The 21,629-nt window shown below is 35.0% G+C and overlaps 2 protein-coding genes across 7 annotated transcripts in view; one reads left to right on the top strand and one right to left on the bottom strand.

The window, feature by feature from the left end:
- On the top strand, positions 1 to 21,406 carry LRRC39 (leucine rich repeat containing 39). 3 transcript variants are annotated; one of them, XM_061411086.1, is made up of 9 exons: positions 3 to 121; positions 3,482 to 3,576; positions 11,124 to 11,229; positions 12,614 to 12,770; positions 13,333 to 13,469; positions 16,036 to 16,181; positions 17,154 to 17,306; positions 18,187 to 18,323; positions 21,146 to 21,406. In XM_061411086.1, exons 2-9 carry the CDS (start codon positions 3,572 to 3,574, stop codon positions 21,199 to 21,201), a joined length of 897 nt encoding a protein of 298 aa, XP_061267070.1. In that variant the 5' UTR covers positions 3 to 121; positions 3,482 to 3,571; the 3' UTR covers positions 21,202 to 21,406. The 3 variants fall into 3 exon arrangements, with proteins under 3 accessions (XP_061267071.1, XP_061267070.1, XP_061267069.1); XM_061411085.1 differs by having other exon boundaries at positions 4 to 121; positions 3,482 to 3,674; XM_061411087.1 differs by lacking the exon at positions 21,146 to 21,406 and having other exon boundaries at positions 1 to 121; positions 3,482 to 3,674; positions 18,127 to 18,214.
- Positions 19,770 to 21,629, bottom strand: part of TRMT13 (tRNA methyltransferase 13 homolog) — a 20,234-nt gene continuing 18,374 nt past the window's right edge. For all 4 annotated transcript variants that reach the window (XM_061411077.1, XM_061411074.1, XM_061411075.1 and 1 more), the window contains one exon: positions 19,770 to 21,627. In XM_061411077.1, coding sequence (XP_061267061.1) covers positions 21,432 to 21,627 — 196 coding nt within the window. In that variant the 3' untranslated portion in view covers positions 19,770 to 21,431. The remainder of the gene's footprint in view (positions 21,628 to 21,629) is intronic.

Below are 21,629 nucleotides of genomic sequence, written 5' to 3' on the forward strand. Positions count from 1 at the left end.
CCCAGCTACAGTCTGAGGATTTTCATCACTGGGAGTCACATTGAAAACAATTCTGCCTTCAGTCCACTCCTAGTTGATACACTAACTTTGGACATGTCAGCTCCTGTATGCACTGACCGCGGTACGTATTTTTCAAAAACATTTTTTTTCCTACTCTTGACTTATAAATAGATAGCTGTTGATGTTTTTACTGCGTCTGTGTTTGCTGGAAGGTACAACTAAAGTTGGAATTGAATTTAAAAGTCTCTTTGGAGGTTCATAGTCATTCATCTAGTTGTCCTCCTCTGGAAAACTGACTTCCCCAGAAATCAAGAAGTGTTTCTTCAGAGATTATAGTTCTTTTGTTTTCTTTTGACTCTGGGGAGTTGACTCCTCAGTCATGTCACAACCATGCTTACTTTACTGCCATGGTTTCTGTTTTTCTGTTGTAATAACCAAGGTAGAGAACACAATCCCACGTGGGAGGCAGAAATACATATATCACTACTGACTTGTTTTCCTCAAAGGGATATTGGTTACTGTTATAGGAAAATTGATGGTTGATCAAAGTTTAATGGGAAATGGGGAAATGAATTGGCACATGAAGTTATACATGTCTAGTAAAATACACATTTACATGTAGGTACTTGAGATTTTAATTCTTTATTATCTGATAAAATGCATGCTTCAAACCTGCTTACATCTGAGACAATAAATTATAACTGGACAGTGATATTAAAACCCAGAGGACTGGATTATCAGCATAAATACTCCTAGTTTCTTGATGGGAGAAAGATCTTGCAAATCTGTTCCCATTTAAATGCTGCATTTATTGCTTTAAGTAAGGACCTCCTCCTAATAATTTCCTGCATATCAGTAATTATATATTCATCCTCAAATGTTAAACTTTTCCCTTTTTTAATACATTTTTCTTCCTCTCTCTGTCTCTGCCTTTCTGTCTCTCACACACAAATCATAGTTTTAGTTTAAAGAAATCAGTAATTTAGAGGAGATTAACAGTGAAAAAGCAATATTTTGTACCCTTTTTATCACCCTAAAAGTAACCATTTTAACTACTTCAATATTTAGTTTTCAGTGGTTACCTCCTTAATACTTTTTTTCTTTTTCAAGGCAGTATGCTGTGTCTTCTCAGCTTTAGACATTATCTATTGTCTCATTATGAAAGATGATGCTTAAATTCACCTGCACTCCCATAGAGTTATATCTCTTTTAATTTCTTTTTTGTTGCCTTATAGCTTCAATACTTAAATCTCTCTCATTCCATAAAGTATAGACTATATCTCTTATCTCCCTCACCCTCTATTATCTCATATCCTTCTACACCCTATTAAAAGGACTTTTATTTTTATATTTTGAAGATGTATTACATTCTGTTTTTTTTAGCCACAAATAATCTTTGCTTTTTCATAGGTCGATTTATTTCAAAAGTTGATTTTCATCACTCAGAAAAGAAACTTTGTACCCTTAGCAAAGCCCCGTGGTTATCATTGATCTACATTCTTTCTTCATGGATTTGCCTATTCTGGACATTTCATATAAATGGGATAATACAATTTTTGGTGTTTTGTGTCTTCTATCAACATCATTTTACTCCAAGTTTCCCCATGATGTTGCAGTGCTTAGGTTCCTTTTCACGCCAGAATAACATTCCATTGTATGGATATGTCACATTTTGTTCATTAATAGCCATTTGTTAGTTAACGGCCATTTGTTTACACTTGTCAGCTACTTGTTTTCCACTTTGGGGCCATTGTGAATAATACTATTATCAACATTCATGTACAAGTTTTTGTGTGAACATATATTTTAATTTCTCTTGGGTATAAACCTAGATTGATCTTTTTCTATTTTGTGCCTTCCATTTTTTCTATTTTCATGTTTTAGGTATGACCTTGTAAATAATACACAGGATTTTGTCTTTCATTTAGTCGGGCAATCTTTATTAGCCTGGAGCAGTTAATAATCCAAAAACCATAAATTATGATCATGATATCATTTTATGCAGTAATATGGGGTGAGGATATACATCAATGGGGAAACAATTTCCAATGGAAACTGTTCCTATAATTAAGGTAGAGGCCACTTGTTTTCCATTGGAAATTACTTACTACAACTACAAGGAAAACAATCGGCCTCTATCTTATCAATTTGGAAAACAATTGGCCTCTATCTTATCAATTTGAACATAGTGATCTAACAATTCTAATTCTGGGTATACTCAATAGAAATAATACCACTTGAGCAGCAAGAAGATAAGAACAGGAATTTCAGAAACAGTTTTGCTCATTAGAGCAAAAATTTGGGATCTAAATATCCACATTAATTAGAATGGATAAATTGTGTCATTTTGGATATCATGCTTTGTCAGTTTATAACATGCTTTTCCTTCTTTATGGAGCTATATAATTTCTCATAATATGCATCTACTGTAATTTACTGGTAGAAAGTTATTGTTGTTTCCAACCTTTTGCTGTCATGAAAAACCCTACAGTGAATAATTTTGTATGTGTCATTTTCAAATCGAAAATATTTTCAGTGTAAATTCCTACAAGTGTTGGTGTGACTTTTAAGTTTGATAGACATTACCAAAATTCTCTCCATAGAGACTGTAACAATGTGCGCTGTCACATTTGGTGTATAAGAGCACCTTTTTTTCTATGCTGTTGCAAATTTTACTTCTCCTTTCCAAACTGTATATCTGTCTATTTTATTCACGATATTGCTTTATTGCATTTCAATACAATGTTGAATAGAAGTGGTAGTTGTGGACATCTTTTACTCCTTGAATTTTGAAGACATAATTAAATTAATTGTGAATCAAACTCTTTCATTATTGCTAGTTAATTTGGTGAAAAATCAATACCACTACATGAGAGGCAGAGAACATCTCATCAAATAGATCTACCGTGACTTACATAACCATTCCCCTATTATTGTTTGCCTCTCTTTTCCAAGATTCAGGTCACAATCCTCAATGTTAGATGAGTCCATTTGCAATTTATTTTCCACAAGGGCAAACAATCCCACTATATTACCACTTAACTGAATTCCAGCTTGTGTATATAGGGTCTAGATTAAGTAGCTCTGTCAAGATGCCTGCTCATCTTGTATATCCATTACTGCATATTTCCCTATAATTGGACATGTAAAGCGGTTGCAGTGTTTCATTACTGTGAATTAATAGTAACAAAGGAAGTAGACTTGGCATCAGTTCCACCCTCTGTCACTTATTAGAAACAGGATGTAAACCACTTAGCCACCTTTTCTAGGGCTTGATTTTCTCCTCTTTATACAAAGACAATAAAAGTACCCATGTCATGACATTTTTATGAGAATTATTAAGTGAAATATGGCATGTAAAGTACATTAAATAGTCTTGGAAACATAGAATGTGTTCAATAAATATAAGCTATTATGTTCATTATGGCGCTCAATAAACATTCTGAAACACATTTCCCCCCACCTTCTCTGGTTCAATCAGGTCCTTTTTGAGATGGCATCTGTGATTCAGTTATTCAAAATTTAATGAAGTTGGTGATCCTGTGACAATGTGGAGAAATCATGTCAGAAAATGTGGTTAGTACTGGGGCTGTCAATGCTGTAAAGGAAGTTTGGGAAAAAAGAATAAAGAAACTCAATGAAGACCTGAAGCGAGAGAAGGAATTCCAACAAAAGTATGCTAAAACATGTTTATTATTTTGAATTAACAAAAATTTATAACATCTTCATTATTAAAGTAGTATTTATTAATTGCCTTATTATTGAATTTTATAGAAGTTTTTATTTACAGAAAACTGAAAATATAACTAAAGGAAGCACCTGACAATGAAGTGTGGCCATATGATTCTAGCCACAAAAAATACAAATGAATTTAGTAATTATCCTAGGAGTCTGTTCAACATTCATCAAAGTTCGATTAGTATCATTTAGTCTACTTTTCACTGGAGAAGGAAATGGCAACCCACTCCAGTCTTGCCTGGAGAATCCCAGGGATGGGGGAGCCTGGTGGGCTGCCGTCTATGGGGTCGCACAGAGTCGGACACAACTGAAGCGACTTAGCAGCAGCAGCAGCAGCAGTCTACTTTTCAGAGATTGTTTGTTCAACATTATATTCCCTAGGAGTTAAAACAACATCTTGCATTAGAAAGTTCAGTTGATTCTCACCTAACTAAATAGCTGTGAGTTCCAGCCAGGGCCACTGTGGATCACCTGAGTCCTCTCTTTGGATTATAGTTTGACTCTCATTTCCTCTGCCTTATTGATACCTACCTACTTTCCTCACTGGATGTTTCCAAAGTATCGCATTACTTTTACAAGGATAGCCCCTGTCCTCATAGATCCCATATAGCTCCCTACAGTTATCACTCATTAGATCTCTTTCTAAACATTGAATGGCAATGTTTAGTGTTTTGCAATATGTACACATATCAAGCCATTATGTTGTACTAGACTTGAATTGTCATACCATTGAACATTAGACTTGTACCATTAGACTTGCACCATTATGTTGTATTAGACTTAATATAATGTTATATGCCAATTATATCTCATTTTAAAAAATGGTCTTGTGTCAGCTAATAAAAGAAAACGTGACTAAAAATGGCTTAAACAATAGGGAAGTCCTGAGTTTAGGCGATTCCAAAGCTTCCACAATTTTTTGGACTCTGTTTCTTCTACCTTCACAGCTAATTTTGGTATGCCAGTTTGGTCCTCAGGTTAGCTTCTCTCAGTGTTGCAGGGTGGCTGGTACACTTTCAGGCATCGCAGCCAGACATCATTATGTTATTGGAAGAGTGGGAACAATTATATTTATTTCTGTTTCTTATTTAAGAATGAAAATACCTTTCTGAGGTCCCCTAGCTAACCTCTCCTTCACCTCTCATGGGCCAGAATCAGGTCATTTTTATACCCTTAATCCAGTAACCTTTTAGGGGAATGAGATTGTATGACTGGTTTAGACAAATGAAGATTTATACTTGGGTAACTTGGAGGGAGTGTAAAAACTTGGAAATAACTGGTATTCTCCCAGAAAAGAAGAGGACTGGCATAGCACTCCACTGCGTCAGACATTCAGGCTTTTTATCATGTTGCTCAACTGGGCATGGTTTCCATTCCTTTAGGAACAGACTTTAGTTACTTCATGGCCCGAAATACATAGATAGACCAATTGTGGCCAACGTACTTGATTCCAGCCAGCCGGAAGTTGCACACATTACTATTTCTGCTAACATCTCACTAGCCAAAGCTTCACATGACCCATTCCTAACTGCAGGGGAGGATGGCTAAATGAAGTCTTGTGCCCAGTTATATTTAGAGGATCTATTATGAGGAAGAAGAGGAATAACATATTGGAGAATGATAAGCAATCTCTGTGACACATGGGTGATGTTATTTTCTCCATTTTAAAGTTGGAAAACCTGAAGGATAGGCCTAGGTAACTTGTCAAAGATCATACTGCTAATAAATGTGGAACTGGTATTTACTAGTATTCATACCTAAGCAATCTGACTCAGTAAGCATTATATTAACCTCAGGTCTTAAATTTCCCTAGATTGACCCTTTACAGTAAAACTACTCTTACAAAACCTATTATGTTTATATTATACAATTATGACAAACTTGAGTACTCTTTTTTAAAAATTTTACTGAAATATAGTTGATTTACAATGTCATATTAATTACTGCTGTATAGCAAAGTGACTCAGTTACACACACACACACACATATATATATATCCTTTTTCATATTCTTTTCCATTATGGTTTATCACAGGCTATTGAATATAGTTCCTTGTTGTTTATCCATCCTATATATACTACTTTATATCTCCTAATCCCAAACTCCCAAACCTCCCCGCTCCAACACTCCCATCCTTGGCAACCATAAAACTGTTCTCTTTTAACTCAAGTAATGCTTAATAAATAAATCCTATCCAATTTTTTAAAAAACAGTGGTCAGAAATCATGAGTTATTTCTTTACTCCTGACTTTCACCTATTAATATTAAACATGTCTGGCTAAGAATCATTTAATTTCAGCAGCTTCAATTTTCTCTCCACAAAACAGGCAAGGGCCAAAAAAAGATAAGAATGTAATCTAATGCTCTTTTCTCAGCTAAAAGTGGCTAAAGATTTAACTAAAAACCCTTAAGTTTAACTTTATTTTTTTGGTTGCACCATGTGATCTTAAGTTCCCCCACCAGGAATCTGACCCATGCTTCCTGCAGTGGAAGCATGAAGTCTTAACCACTGTACCACCAGGGAAGTCCCCCAAGCCTTACATGTAAACAGAAATTGTTCTGTCTTTTGATACAAGGTGGCCTGGAAAAAAATTAAACACTTGGGTAAGAGTTGATATAACGACATTTGACAAAGGCTTTCAGTTCAGTTCAGTTCAGTCGCTCAATCGTGTCCAACTCTTTGCGACCCCATGAATCGCAGCCCGCCAGGCCTCCCTGTCCATCACCATCTCCCGGAGTTCACTCAGACTTACGTCCATCGAGTCGGTGATGCCATCCAGCCATCTCATCCTCTGTCATCCCCTTTTCCTCCTGCCTCCAATCCCTCCCAGCATCGGAGTCTTTTCTAATCAGTCAACTCTTCGCATGAGGTGGCCAAAGTACTGGACTTTCAGCTTTAGCATCATTCCTTCCAAAGAACACCCAGGGCTGATCTCCTTCAGAATGGACTGTTTAGATCTCCTTGCAGTCCAAGGGACTCTCAAGAGTCTTCTCCAACACCACAGTTTCAAAAGCATCAAACGCTTTAGAGTATAATAAAAGGGTTTTAGAGGAGGTAGAAAATTTCTATTCAAAACTTGAAAGAGCCTCAAGCTTAAAATAAGCAGTGTAGGAATTACAGAATATTAGAGCTAGAAGAAACACTAGATATTATTTAATCCAAACCCCATATATTATTGGCAAAATCCTTGGAAGTGAGATGTCTTGTCTGTGATCTCTGAATTAAGTGATACATTCTGGATTTAGATCACACAGAGCCAGAAAGAATAAGTGAATCATTAAAGAAATGGAAATAAACTTATCTGGTAATAGTTACCCTCACTATAAACTCATTAAGGACGGAGGTTTTTGTGTCCACAAAGTCTAACATAATATTTGGCATATAATAGGTGCTTGATGGAGATCTTTAATTGAAGTTAGAGTATAGGGAGTAAGACACCTCATTGCTCAACATTATATCTTACTCTGGAATGTGTATATCTCAGTGAGTAGTATAGTAATTAATAATCATTATGTCTACCATTTGAATAATTCTATTTTTATAAAACATGGTATAATTGAATATAAGGCATCATATATTTTGTCTCACTTCATCACATGTATTGGAAGCTTCCCTACTAGGGCTTCCCTTGTAGCTCAGGCGGTAAAGCATCCGCCTGCAATGCAGGAGACCTGGGTTCAGTCCCTGGGTTGGGAAGAGCCCCTGGAGGAGGGCATGGCAACCCACTCCAGTATTCTTGCCTGGAAAATTCCATGGACAGAGGATTCTGGTGGGCTACAGTCCATGGGGCCGCGAAGAGTTGGGCGTGAGTGAGCGACTGTTGAGTCTGGAAGGCCACACACAGTCATGGCCACAGTGCAATTGTTAGCAAATCAGTTAATTTTCAGAAAAGTAGTGGATGAAAATATGCAGGCTCCATAGAAATATTTTGCAAACACAAACATACAGAGATAGCAAATATTACACTTTTAGAGATGTTTGGTTTTCTGTTCATTAAAATAAAACCCTCCCTGAAGATCAGTTAGTATGTAAAATTGCTAAGAATATATATTAACTCTCAGATTGTCAAGAGAATTTTGGTAAATAAATATTCAAATTGATTAAACCTTTTTTCTTTGATGATTGCTTATATTTTGTTTATTCTATATCATTCTAATAGGCTAAAAGTGTAAATTTTTCAATTCTAAACTCATTCTTTATTTTTCATACGTGAAAAATTTCTAGTATAGGAATAGGTAACCTTCTGCAACCTTTGTTAGTCATTTTTATAGCTTGACATTATGTATTTTTGTTATGAACCAAAATTCAATAGGATGTATTCCAGAATTTTGTGCATTTTTATATCTGGAAAACTAAATCTGGATAAAATGGAATATAGTAATATATAATTTAACTCTGAAGTTGAACTATATCATTTGCAAGCCTTTTAAAAACTTTTAAACTAGATATCTATAGATTAGATATTTAATAAATGCCAATCAAAACAACAATGAGGTACCACTTCACACCCACTAGGATAGCTATGATCAAGAAGATGGACACTAAGAACTGTTGGCAAAGCTATGGAGCAACTAGAGCCCTCATACATTGCTGGTGGGAAGGGAAAATGATGCAAGCAATTTGGGCACAGTTTGGCTTAAAAAAGTTAAAAGTAGATTTATGAAATGATCCAGCAATTCCACTCCTAGGAATATACACACACTCAAGGGAAATGAAAACATAGATCTACCTGAAAGTTTTACATGAATATTCATAGAAGCATTATTTATAATAGTTAAAAATGTCCATCAACTGATGAATGGGTCAACAACTTTGGTATATCCATGCAGTAGAATTTAAGGGACTAGATCTGATAGACAGAGTGCCTGATGAACTATGGACAGAGGTTTGTGACATTGTACAGGAGACAGGGATCAAAACCATCCCCATGGAAAGGAAATGCAAAAAAGCAAAATGACTGTCTGAGGAAGCCTTACAAATAGCTGTGAAAAGAAGAGAAGTGAAAAGCAAAGGAGAAAAGGAAAAATATTCCCATTTGAATGCAGAATTCCAAAGAATAGCAAGGAGAGATAAGAAAGCCTTCCTCAGCGATCAATGCAAAAAATAGAGGACAATAACAGAATGGGAAAGACTAGAGATCTCTTCAAGAAAATTAGAGATACCAATAAACATTTCATGCAAAGATGGGCACAATAAAGGACAGAAATGGTATGGACCTAACAGAAGCAGAAGATATTAAGAAGAGGTGGCAAGAACACACAGAAGAACTGTACAAAAAAGATCTTCACAACCCAGATAATCACAATGGTGTGATCACCAACCTAGAGTAGACATCCTGGAATGCGAGGTCAAGTGGGTCTTAGGAAGCATCACTACGAACAAAGCTAGTGGAGGTGATGGAATTCCAGTTGAGCTATTTCAATCCTAAAAGATGATGCTGTGAAAGTGCTGCACTCAATACACCAGCAACTTTGGGAAACTCAGCAGTGGCCACAGGACTGGAAAAGGTCAGTTTTCATTCCAATGCCAAAGAATGCTCAAATTACTGCACAATTGCACTCATCTCACATACTAGTAAAGTAATACTCAAAATTCTCCAAGCCAGGCTTCAGCAATACATGAACTGTGAAATTCCAGATGTTCAAGCTAAATTTAGAAAAGGCAGAGGAACCAGAGATCAAATTGCCAACATCGTTGGATCATTGAAAAAACAAGAGAGTTTCAGTAAAACATCGATTTCTGCTTTATTGACTATGCCAAAGCCTTTGACCGTGTGGATCACAATAAACTGTGGAAAATTCTAAAAGAGATAGGAATACCAGACCACCTGATCTGCCTCTTGAGAAATCTGTATGCAGGTCAGGAAGTAACAGTTAGAACTGGACATGAAACATCAGACTGGTTCCAGACTGGGAAAGGAGTACATCAAGGCTGTATATTGTCACTCTGCTTATTTAACTTATTATGCAGAGTACATCATAAGAAACGCTGGGATAGATGAACCATAAGCTGGAATCAAGATTGCTGGAAGAAATACCAATAACCTCAGATATGCAGATGACACCACCCTTATGGCAGAAAGCGAAGAAGAACTAAAGAGTTTCTTGATGAAGGTGAAAGAGGAGAGTGAAAAAGTTGGCTTAAAGCTCAACATTCAGAAAACTAAGATCATAGCATCCGGTCCCGTCACTTAATGGCAAATAGATGGGGAAACAGTGGAAACAGTGTCCGACTTTATTTTTGGGGGCTCCAAAATCACTGCAGATGATGACTGCAGCCATGAAATTAAAAGATGCTCACTCCTTGGAAGGAAAGTTATGACCAACGTAGACAGCATATTAAAAAGCAGAGACATTACTTTGTCAACAAAGGTCCATCTAATCAAGGCTATGGTTTTTCCAGTATTAATGTATGGATGTGATAGTTGGACTATAAAGAAAGCTGAGCACCAAAGAATTGATGCTTTTGAACTGTGGTGTTGGAGAAGACTCTTGAGAGTCCCTTGGACTTCAAGGAGATCCAACCAGTCCATCCTAAAGGAGATCAGTCCTGAGTGTTCATTGGAAGGACTGATGTTGAACCTGAAACTCTAGTACTGATGTGAAGAGCTGACTCATTTGAAAAGACCCTGATGCTGGGAAAGATTGAAGGCAGGAGGAGAAGGGGACAACAGAGGATGAGATGGTTGGATGGCATCACTGACTCAGTGGACTTGAGTTTGGGTAGGCTCTGGGAGCTGATGATGGACAGGGGGGCCTGGCGTGCTGCAGTCCTTGGGGTTGCAAAGAGTTGGAACAACTGAGTGACTGAACTGAACTGAACTGATGCAGTAGAATATTCTTCTTCTATAAAAAGGAAATCCGTACTGATACACACATGCACAAATTTTGGATAAAACTCTGCTACACAAAAGACCACATATTATAGAATACCTTTTATATGAAATATCTAGTATAGGCAAATACATAGATATAGAAAGGAGGTTATTGGCTGCCACGGGCTGAAGGAGGGAGGAATAGGGAGTGACTGCTCAGGCATGGGTTCTTTCTTGAGTGCTAAAAACATTTGGATCAGACAGTGGTTATGGCTGCACAGCTCTGCAGATATACCAGAAAACACCAAATTGTGTCAGATTTTTACGGTATATGAATTATATCTTAACAAATCTGTACAAAAAATCTAAGGAGAGGTATAATACTTTTCAGAAACTTAAAAAGAGGGCATTTATCATATTAATCAAATTAAATGTCTTACAAAATAATTCTTGTCTGATTTCCAGATACTGTCAATCAAATGTTTGTTTTTAATGGGTTACTTTTTCATACAAAAGTGAATGCTACCTATTTTACTACCTGCGACCTAAAATGATTTCTTGGTCTCCTAGGCTAGTGCGAATCTGGGAAGAACGAGTATGCTTAACCAAGCTAAGAGAAAAGGTCACCAAGGAAGATGGAAGAGTCATTTTAAAGATAGAAAAAGAGGAATGGAAGGTAAGCTTTATAGAAGCAATATTTTTTATATTTTGCATTGTGTGGGAGAGTTGAGAGAATGATTCTTAGACTGTGTGCTTAAGTCTGAAATAGTTAGGAATTCTGATTTTAATAGTGTTTAATACCAAATGAATTTGGGCAACAGGAACTGAAAATGAACATAACTTCCCAACTTTTTTGTGCAAAAATTCAACCAGTGTGCTTTAATGCTGCCTAAATTTCAGTCCTTTGTAATATTTTCTCCACTAATCCTTCTAATAAGCATTTTCTCATTTTTCATAAAGACTGTCTGTTTAATGAAAATCATATTGCTTTCCAAAGCTAATGCTCAGTTAAAAGTTCATAAAATGGAAATGTATATTAATTTTTCTTAGGTCCACAATCGGATTCATATTATCTTCTCTTTCTCTCCTTTCCTCCCTCTCTCTTTCTCTTTCACACATACACATATACAAACAGATATCTGTTTAATTATTGTATGTTACGCCTAGTATAATTTTAACAAGGGCCAACTTTATCCCTTAACTCAGTGTTTGTCTTCATACACATTGGTATATTTAGCTAGGTGGTTACCACCTTTATTTTGTCTTTTGGCTACTTTAGGCTGATAGAGAAAAGGCAAAAAGTTCAGAACAGTTGAAACTTTAAAACTCTTAATTTAAAAGAAAATCGTCTTTAAAACACTATACTATTTCAAAACAGAAAGGAAAGGGACTTTCCTGGTGGTCCAGTGGTTAAGAATCCACATGCCAATGTAGGGGACATGTGTTCCATCCCTTGTCCTGGAAGATCCCATATGCCATGGGGCACCTGACTCTGTGTGCTGCGACTATTGAAGCTTGCCTGCTTAGAGCCTGTGCTTCTCAACAAGAGAGGCCACAGCAACTAGAGACTAGCCCCCACTCACTGCAACTAGAGAAAGCCTTCACGCAGCAATAAAGACCCAGAGCAGCCAAAAATAAATAAATAATTTTAAAAAAAGAAAGGGAAGAGAAGTTTGAATTACTGATTAAAATGATCTTTTCTTCTATAATTTCAATTAATCACCATATTCTCATTTTCAATACCATATGTACTCTCATTAAGCCTAATGAAGAATCTTTAGAACACAGCTCTATGTGTGAGCAATATTGACTAAAATACCTTATTTTTGTTTATGTTATTCTGACTGGGGTTTGAAGGTTTAGCATCCCCCCTGGAAAGTAAAGTTCTTAAAACTTAGAAGTAGCACAAAGCACTTGAAAATGTAACTCATTGAAGAAAAAATATTCCTAATTTCTTTTACAAATCAAGTAATATCTCTACAATCACATTTCAATGTGGCATGATACTGAAATAATTTAAGTAATATAGTAACCCTGTCATTTCTTTTTCTTGAGTTTAGACTCTCCCTTCTTCTCTACTAAAACTGAATCAGCTACAGGAATGGCAACTTCATAGAATTGGCTTGCTGAAAATTCCTGAATTCATTGGAAGGTTCCAGAACCTTATTGTGTTAGATTTATCTCGAAACACAATTACTGAGATACCTCGAGGAATTGGTAAGGAAGATTGCTTCTATTCCTGTTTTTATTGAGAATTTTTTTTTGATACATGGAATAAAGATCTCATCTTTATATAGCCCTACATCTTGAGAAAACTCTAAACATCTGAGTTGAAGCTTCCAGGGGGTCCAAGCTTCTGGGTTTACTGAGGTGATTCAAGATGAGGTTTTAATGCAAGAGAAGTCTCTTTGGAAATAATATTGTATTGATTCTGGAAACAATATTGTTAGTTCAGTTATTCCTTCTACAAGGGAACTGATTGAAGACAAGAGAGAAAAATTAGATAAAATTCTTTAAAAGAGGGGGAAAAAAATCCCCAAATGGAAAACTGGTCAGGATATAGTACAGATAAACCAGAACAAAAAAAATTTTTTGCATGGACTGATAAATCATCTGCTGCTTTTCTGAAGAAGGGGCAGGACACATACCAGGAAAAGGGAAGAGCCCAAATGTGAATTTCCCAATTTGAACCTGGAAAGTAAGTTATGCTGTAATACTTAATAACTGGAAACAGTATTTTATATCCCTCTGCTATTTATTGTGTATTATTTTTCCATAGGACTGCTCACTAGACTTCAGGAACTGATTCTTAGTTACAATAGAATCAAAACTGTCCCCATGGAACTAAGTTACTGTGCCAGCTTGGAGAAACTTGAACTTGCTGTTAACAGAGACATAAGTGATCTTCCACAAGAGGTCAGAATGATGTAAATGCCTATGATTATATTTTCCATCTAATAGTGATTTATTTCTCCCCTGTATGATCACTAAAAATAACACTAATGAAAAAATGCTATAAATTTTATTTCAGAAAATATTTAGAGAAAACAATTTATTATTTTAAAGCATGTTTTTAATTAGAGAAAGACCTATTTAGCATAAAAGATATTTCTATTATTGGCACAGTACCGACACTATTTGTTGACTAGACTGTGATCTCCTTGAAGGCCAGGGTGAGAATCGTGTTTCTATTCCCAGAATTGAAGGCTCAGCTCAGTATGAAGTCATTACGTAATACTGAATGAATGTCCTTATCATAAAGCACAGGCAGTGTGGTGACAGAAAAACTCTTTTTATCTGTTGGTTTTTATAGGTGATCAGCTTTTGAGATACAGGTGAAGTGAAAAGACATGAATTCTTCCGATTAGGAAGTGTATTTGCTAGCTTCCCAGGCTCTACCGAGGAAAAGCCAAGGCAATGAGCTTGTGAAGCCTTCAAACTTTCATCGGTATATCTTATTGGTAAACTGATCATAGAGATACAGATTCTTGTATTATTTTTCAAGCATATTTAAGGCTCTTATGAATTAGCAAAGGAAATTTCCATGGTGCTTTGCCTAGAAAACAATGATTTTGCAGGATAAGAGTTATATAAAAGAATAAAATTCACTTCATCTTGGTTATCATACTTGATTATGATGAAAATCATGATCATAGGGACAATTTCTTTTTATCTAAGAGAAGGCCAATAAATATTTCATTTCTAATTCCTAATTATTGTGATTTTGTTTTTAGCTTTGGTTCTGTCAGTAAAAAGTGAATTTGGGCATGTCTAATAACCTATCTTAACCTTAATGTCTTTACTTAAAGGTTTTATAGGAACAAATACTTAACTGAGATCATGAGCCTGGAATTATTTTTCTTTTTTTTTTTTAATTTTATTTTTAAACTTTACAATATTGTATTAGTTCTGCCAAACATCGAAATGAATCTGCCACAGGTATACCCGTGCTCCCCATCCTGAACCCTCCTCCCTCCTCCCTCCCCATAAGTGTGGCCTTTAAGTGGCTGTGTGGCCTTGAACATGCCATTTTACCTAAGTTAGGTCTCAGTTTTCACATATGCAAAATGAAGATTTAGATTATAATGGTTGTAATATCTTTCTTCATTCTTCTAGAACCAAAGGATATTAGTACCATTGAGAAATCCTGTTACAGGAAATGTATCTCTAAGCCATTAAGATGCAACACTGTAACACACAAACATAATTATGCTAATGCAAAAGTAATCTTTTTATATACAATTCTGAACCATCTGAAAAATTTAAAATCTGATGACAGGTTTTGAAAAAGTTTTTTTTTCATCACTTGAATTCTAAAGTTGGAGGAATATCACTACTAAATGGAAAACTGCCTTTTTGCATTACCCATAATCACTGTATCTCTGCATTTTTTGAAGTTTTAGTTAAAGTTGTGGAATGAATCTGAATGTGCCCTGAGACAGAAAGAAAACATAGAGTTGCCTAACTAAATGGAGAATCTTTTATAAAACTTAACTAAATTCTTACATTTTGAAATTTTCACTACAGAAGAAAGAGAAATATAGAAATTTTGTGACTTTAGGTCCATGAAAACTTGAATGCACATCATAGCTCCATGATTTCTAGTCCCATGGTCTCTCTAAACCATTTTGTCCGTAAAAGGGAAAAAAGGTACTGACTTTGTAAAGTTAATGACTAAACTAGAGCTGTATGCATCAATAGGATTCATATAAAGACTGACACTGAGAGATAAAATCAAGTTAAAGAAAGATTAGTATCATCTTTAAAACATATAAAAAGATAATTTTGTTTCTGAAAAAATACACATAATAGTAATATATAGAGAGAAAAACATAGAAAACATACATTTATGTATAGTAATAAAAACATTTGAAAATGCATGGGAATAATAGATACCAGATTCAGGATAGAGTTATCGTTCAAGAGGAAGAAGGGAGATGTATATAGAGGGCAGTGATATCAATATATTTGCTTTCTTAAGCTGAGCACACTGGTGCTGTTAGTCTTAATCAATTTTTTATTAATATTTTAATTTAAAAAACAGAATTTACCAAACAGTAAATTCTATGACTGAGATAACATGTGTAAAGCATCAGGCACAAAAAAGAGGGTTTAACAAAGATAAATATTATTCTGAACTTTGGGTTTTCCCAAGAAAAATCTCGACTACTAGATAAAAGGAAAACATATTTACTCACAGAAAGAAAAACAAAAGCTTCTGCCAGGTGGGTGCTCTAAACCCTGGAGCTTGGTGATTTTGGAAGATATTTTCTTTGAATAGATGAACTTTCTGTGAGAACTTTTCATTTATCTGGAGGTTATTTAGCTTTATTGTTCTCTCAAATTTGCTATGGATTTCTATGAGTAAATAAAGCCTAAGCATAATGCAAACACTCCTTGACATGAAATATCTCCTTTACCAATGTGAGTGTTGTAGTAGTTACATTGTGGACAGTTTGAAAAACTTTGCCTTCCTCTTCAGCTCAGCAATTTGTTAAAGCTTACTCACCTTGATTTGAGTATGAACCTCTTTACTACAATCCCTCCTGCTGTGTTGAACATGCCTGCCCTTGAGTGGCTTGATATGGGAAGCAACAGACTTGAACAACTTCCTGACACTATAGAAAGGTAAAAAAACTTTTTTTTTTTTGCTACCAAGAGATGTGTTGAAGCCATCTATAACAAATAAGAAAACAAACAAAACAAAGGAGACCCCAGAGATAATCACTCACAATAGATTTGTTTAGTGCTACTTCGGATTCCATCTCTGGTCCAGGGAACTAAAATCCCACAAGCCATGTGGTGCAGACAAAAAAAAAGGAGGGGGCATGAGGTTTGGAACAGAAAAATGGACTTTCTGACATGAACAAATTGACAAGAATATGCCACAATAACAACATTGCTTAGGGCTTGCTCCGTGCAGTTTAAAAACCGATTGAGAAAAGTGATGTAGAGATGTTAGTGAATTGCTGAAGATCACAGTAAGTGTGACAGCTACGATTTGAACCCAGGCACCCACAACCTCCAGTGGCTCAGCTGTAAAAAATCCACTTGCAATGCAAGTGATGTGGGGATCGATCCCTGGGTCTGGAGGGAAATGGCAACCGACCCCAGGATTCTTGCCTGGGAAATCTCATGGACAGAGGAGCCTGGTGGGCTATAGTCCCCTGGGGTCTCAAAAGCATCAGATATGACTTAGTGACTAATCAACACCTGCACCCTGGCCTGAGCCCACACTGTTAAACAATATGCATACTTGCCTTGCTCTAAATGGGCAAATTAATAATTTGAGTTTGCTTTTAAGATTCTAACTAAGGTTAGATAACATTTTAGCAGTTCTTCTGCAAGAAATCCTATGAAATAGTGAAGAATTGTAGAATACCTTGACTTCATTTCTACTACTACATGGGAGTTGTACTGTCGATGGAGATTAGCTCCCTGATGCAGTTTCCCTAAAATCAGGTAATGTTAAGTCAGTTAACTCAGATAGACTGGTTAAACAAGATATTATATAGTATGACATTAAATTTTTTTAAGTTAATAAGAACCAGGGTTTTCATATTTTATGTGATTAATCACAGAAACCTCTTAATTCTTTAGAATGCAAAATCTACATACATTATGGCTGCAACGGAATGAAATAACATGCTTGCCAGAAACAATCAGCAGTATGAAAAATCTGAGTACTCTTGTTCTCAGCAACAATAAACTGCAAGATATTCCAGTGTGTATGGAAAAGATGACCAATCTAAGGTAAAACTTGTAGACACGGAACTCACATGTTCCTTTCTGGCTGCAGAACAAAGTAATATGAAGAAACTGTTATGAATAGATTTGAGTTCTCATTTACATACATTTAAAAATCTCTTCCAACTTTGAAGTGCTATAATTTATAAATAGGATTCATAATACTGGCCTAAATTACTCAAGAATCCTTGAAACTAAAACAGTAGTGGGATTTATCAGCTTTAAGGAATGCCATCTGTTAGTGACATCTTCCTAAAAATCGTCTTTATAATTGCTAACTTTATCCATGATATAAACACCAAAACTGTAAGAACAGTGATTATTTTCCTTCTAAATAACTACAAATGGACACAAGTAATGTTAAATATAACTTTTTACTAAGTTAATTACTAACAGATCTTCCTCAAGTATCTTCCAAAACTTAATTTCCTGACAGTGAGCAGAAGACATTAGAATTCACAACAAATCCCGCAACTTTCAACAGAATCATTTATTTAGCAACTATTGCCCTGTACCCGGTGGTGAAAATACGATAGATAAGACATACTTTTAAAAATATGCAGAAAATTTAAGTTCATAGCATTAATTGTACTTTTGAGATGCATTGGGATTGCTCTTGCAAGTTAACTTATACCACATTAAACATATGCTATGGACTAATAATTGCTTTTACAAGCTTGAAAAATTTGTCTAAAGCTAATATTTTTTTCTTCTAGGAAAGAAACTTAAAGATTCTTGGGATATATCACATCTCACCAAGATGTTCAGTTATTGAAACCAGTTAAAAAAGAGTAATTTAGTATATTATCATTTGATCTTTCTCCAGGAAAATAAATGTACACTTCTATGGCACCTATAAAAATACTGTTTTTTGGTGAACTGCTAGGTTTGTCAACTTCCGAGACAACCCATTGAAACTGGAAGTAACACTTCCTCCCAGTGAAAACATAGAAGAGGAAGAGGAACGGGAATTATTCGGCCTTCAATTTATGCACACATATATACAGGAGTCACGGAGAGCAGGTATGAGATCTGTATATAACACAGGTTAAAAATTCTTTTTAGTAATGTGTGTATGTGTGTGTGTGTATATATATATATGAATTCCTTTATAGACTTTTCATTCCATCTTACCTTTTCTGTCAAATCCTAGTCTCTTAGTAAATATTGTTGAAGGAAAAAAAAAGTGAAATTCAAATGTGTTCACAATTTTGATAAAGCCTTGGAGAGAAAGGTTGTAAAAATGTTAAGAAGTCTTTCAAGTAGAGTCAGGAAATAAATTTCTTTGGTCAAGAACTTGAAGCACAACCAAGTGAATGAAGATGTAATTCTTAAAGCTTCACTGCCTCATTCTGTTTGTTATGTCAGTTTACTCATTAAACACTACTTTCCCTACTGTTTCCCTTTTCTGCAATAATCCACAAATAGAAAAAATTGACTAAAGAAAAAACATTTTGCTACTGTCCCTAGGAGTGAAATGTATCAAAAGAACATAGATTTTAGCCAATAGTTACAATGTGAGTTTTTGATGTACAGATTTTGATCACTGATAATTTAGAATTAAAACCTTTTTGTTGCTTTTTTTAACTATGAATAGAATGACTTAACCCAAGGGGAAGAGGACAAAGGGCATAATTATCTATTAATAAAAAATAAGCGATAGTAATAGAAAACATTGTTTTATAATTCACTAAAATGTGAAGAATTTTTTAGTTAAAAGACAGAATTTAGTTACATCTTCAATTACTTTGAAGAGCAGGTATAATCCAAGCAAAAGATAAAGAGTATTTTCAGCTGGAAAAAATATTTTTACCAACATCCAAGGAAGGTCATTAGATCTGTTGTAGCAAGGTTGCATAAACAGTAACATGGAGGACAGACTGGAGGAAGATATGTAAAAAATTTGTAATAGTTTGGGGCCTAGGTTTGGAGAGCAGAGTATAAATATATAAAAGACAGGTAGGAGACAGAATTGATGACTGAATGAAAATGAGAAAAAGGAGGAGTCCAGGATGAATCTGGTTTTGGCTGGAACTAGATGACTGGTGATGCTGAGATGGGGAAATGAAGCTAGTTTGGTGGTAGAAGTGGAACATGAACTTAAGTTTCAACACAGTGTATGTGATGTACCTGTGGGACATGCAGGAAGAGGTAGTTGTGTAGATCAATCTAAAGTTTAAGGAGTTTACTGAACCTGCAAATTTTGCCGGTCAAGAAATAGCTCCTATGTATATCCCACATATTCACTGTCTCATGTTATCTGAAGGGAAATAAGCAAGGTTGGGGAAAACAATAATCTTTACCTACAGCTGGCATGTTGATCTACAGCAAGTACTCTACGGCTTATCTTCCCACAGAGTACCTGGTATTATTGTCAGAAACATTCATTAAGCTAAATGGTCCACAGGACTTCATCAGTGTAATTCTTGTGTGCGTATGTATGTTTTATGAAATACAACAGAGATAATGTCTGTTGTAGAATATCTTTTTATTTCCAGGCATAAATTGTTGAATAAAGTAAAACAGACTGTATGACACAAATTAGCATTGCCTAACTCAGCAAAATTGGGGGTAATTATTACGATGTATTATCATCTTCCTTTATGGTCTCAATTTGCAGGCATGAATAGCTAATTTTAAAAATAATCCAACTACTTTAATATTTGACATAGAACTTACAACAAGAGAAAAAAGGTTACAACTTAAACAGAGATAATAAAACCAAGTCTGTCATTAAAAATATTTTTATGAATTAGTACTATTAAAAACATAATATTTATTAAGTACTTACTCTGTACTTAGAACTGTTCTAAGCATTTTAATATGCTATATCACTTAATGCTCATATGACAACCCTGTGAGGTATTATTATCTTCGTCATCCCCATTTCAAGAGGGGAATTGAGGCACAAAGAGATCAAGTAGTAAGGATCTGAACGTAGGCAGTCTCATGAGATATATGTAAGACCTAAGTAGAAAGGTCAGAAAGTAAAAATGTGCTAGGCTTTATAATTAACATACTCACAGACCTACAAATACTAGTTATTTAAGAATATCATTATAATATCTAAATTAGTAATTCTGGATCTTTATCTTGGCAAATGTACAATGATTAAGACAATTTTTACAAATAAAGCAGAAAAAAACCAAGGATGAGATGAGGAAAAGACTAACAGTCCTACCATATGTTTGGTTTAATGTTTACTTGTGCATAGAAACTGCTTATGAGCTGAGGCCCAAAAGTGAGGTTTTTGGTATCACTATCTAATTTCTACTTTATTCCAAATTATCTTCCCAAACAGGAGAGGATATACATGCAATTGTCCTTATATATGTAAAAATGACCCATTAAAAGATACTGATGCCTAATTAACTTCAGAAGTTATTTACAAATTTCAATTTAATTTGTGAATTAGGCTTATAAGTATCCTTTTTGAAGTTTTAACTAGATAATTATCCAATTAGTTATTATCCAAGAGGTAATTATCCAATTACCTCTTTAGTTTTAGTGTCTGTCATGGATAAATTTTGATAATATATAAATACAGGTATGGCTCTTGAAATCTGAAGATAAATTCATTAATTGATTGAGAACATTTCTGTATTTATTTGTAATAGAAACAAATAATCACAATTAATTATTCTTTCCAGATCTGCCTGGACAAAAAATCCATACATAAACCAAATTCTCAGATTGGTCCTTGTTGTAAACTGATAATTGATCATTACATCTTGAACTTGAAAAATAAAAAGTATTAAATAAAACCAAAGGAAAATAAGTTTCTAAAATTAATGCAAATAGAAAGTGAATGTACTAGTTACATGTTGGCATGGTATGTGTTTCAGGTAACCAAGTCAACTGCTCAACTACTTCCCCAAACTCCATAGATGCTGATGGATAGTATAATTCAAGATGCCCTGTTGAAGAGGATTGCTTTGGGAATTTGGTGAATTCTCTACTGTTTGGATTTCTAAAGTAAAAAACAAAGCCATTACCTAGGTTCAACGAGGCCAAAACATTTTTAAAGTTCACATTATCTGCTATTTAAATGGTATTTCCATGAATATAAAAATACAATTAAAAAAATTTTTTTTTGGTGGAAGACAGATGTTGTTCAAAATTTCTTTCCTGTTAAGCACTTGTTTCTGGTGATGAAGAATGATTTGGTAAAGCAGTTAACAATACATTTTCCAAAGACACCAGAGGGTCTGTATAGTACTGTAAAGCGGGACTGAAGCCTTTCTGCTGTAAATACTTGATTCGGCCTTGGTCAATCAGCAATTTACAAAGATGCCCTATTTTCTTCTTTTCTTCAACAGTAAGAAACCT

The sequence above is a fragment of the Bos javanicus genome, chromosome 3 (assembly GCF_032452875.1).
Source record: "Bos javanicus breed banteng chromosome 3, ARS-OSU_banteng_1.0, whole genome shotgun sequence".
NCBI lineage: Eukaryota > Metazoa > Chordata > Mammalia > Artiodactyla > Bovidae > Bos > Bos javanicus.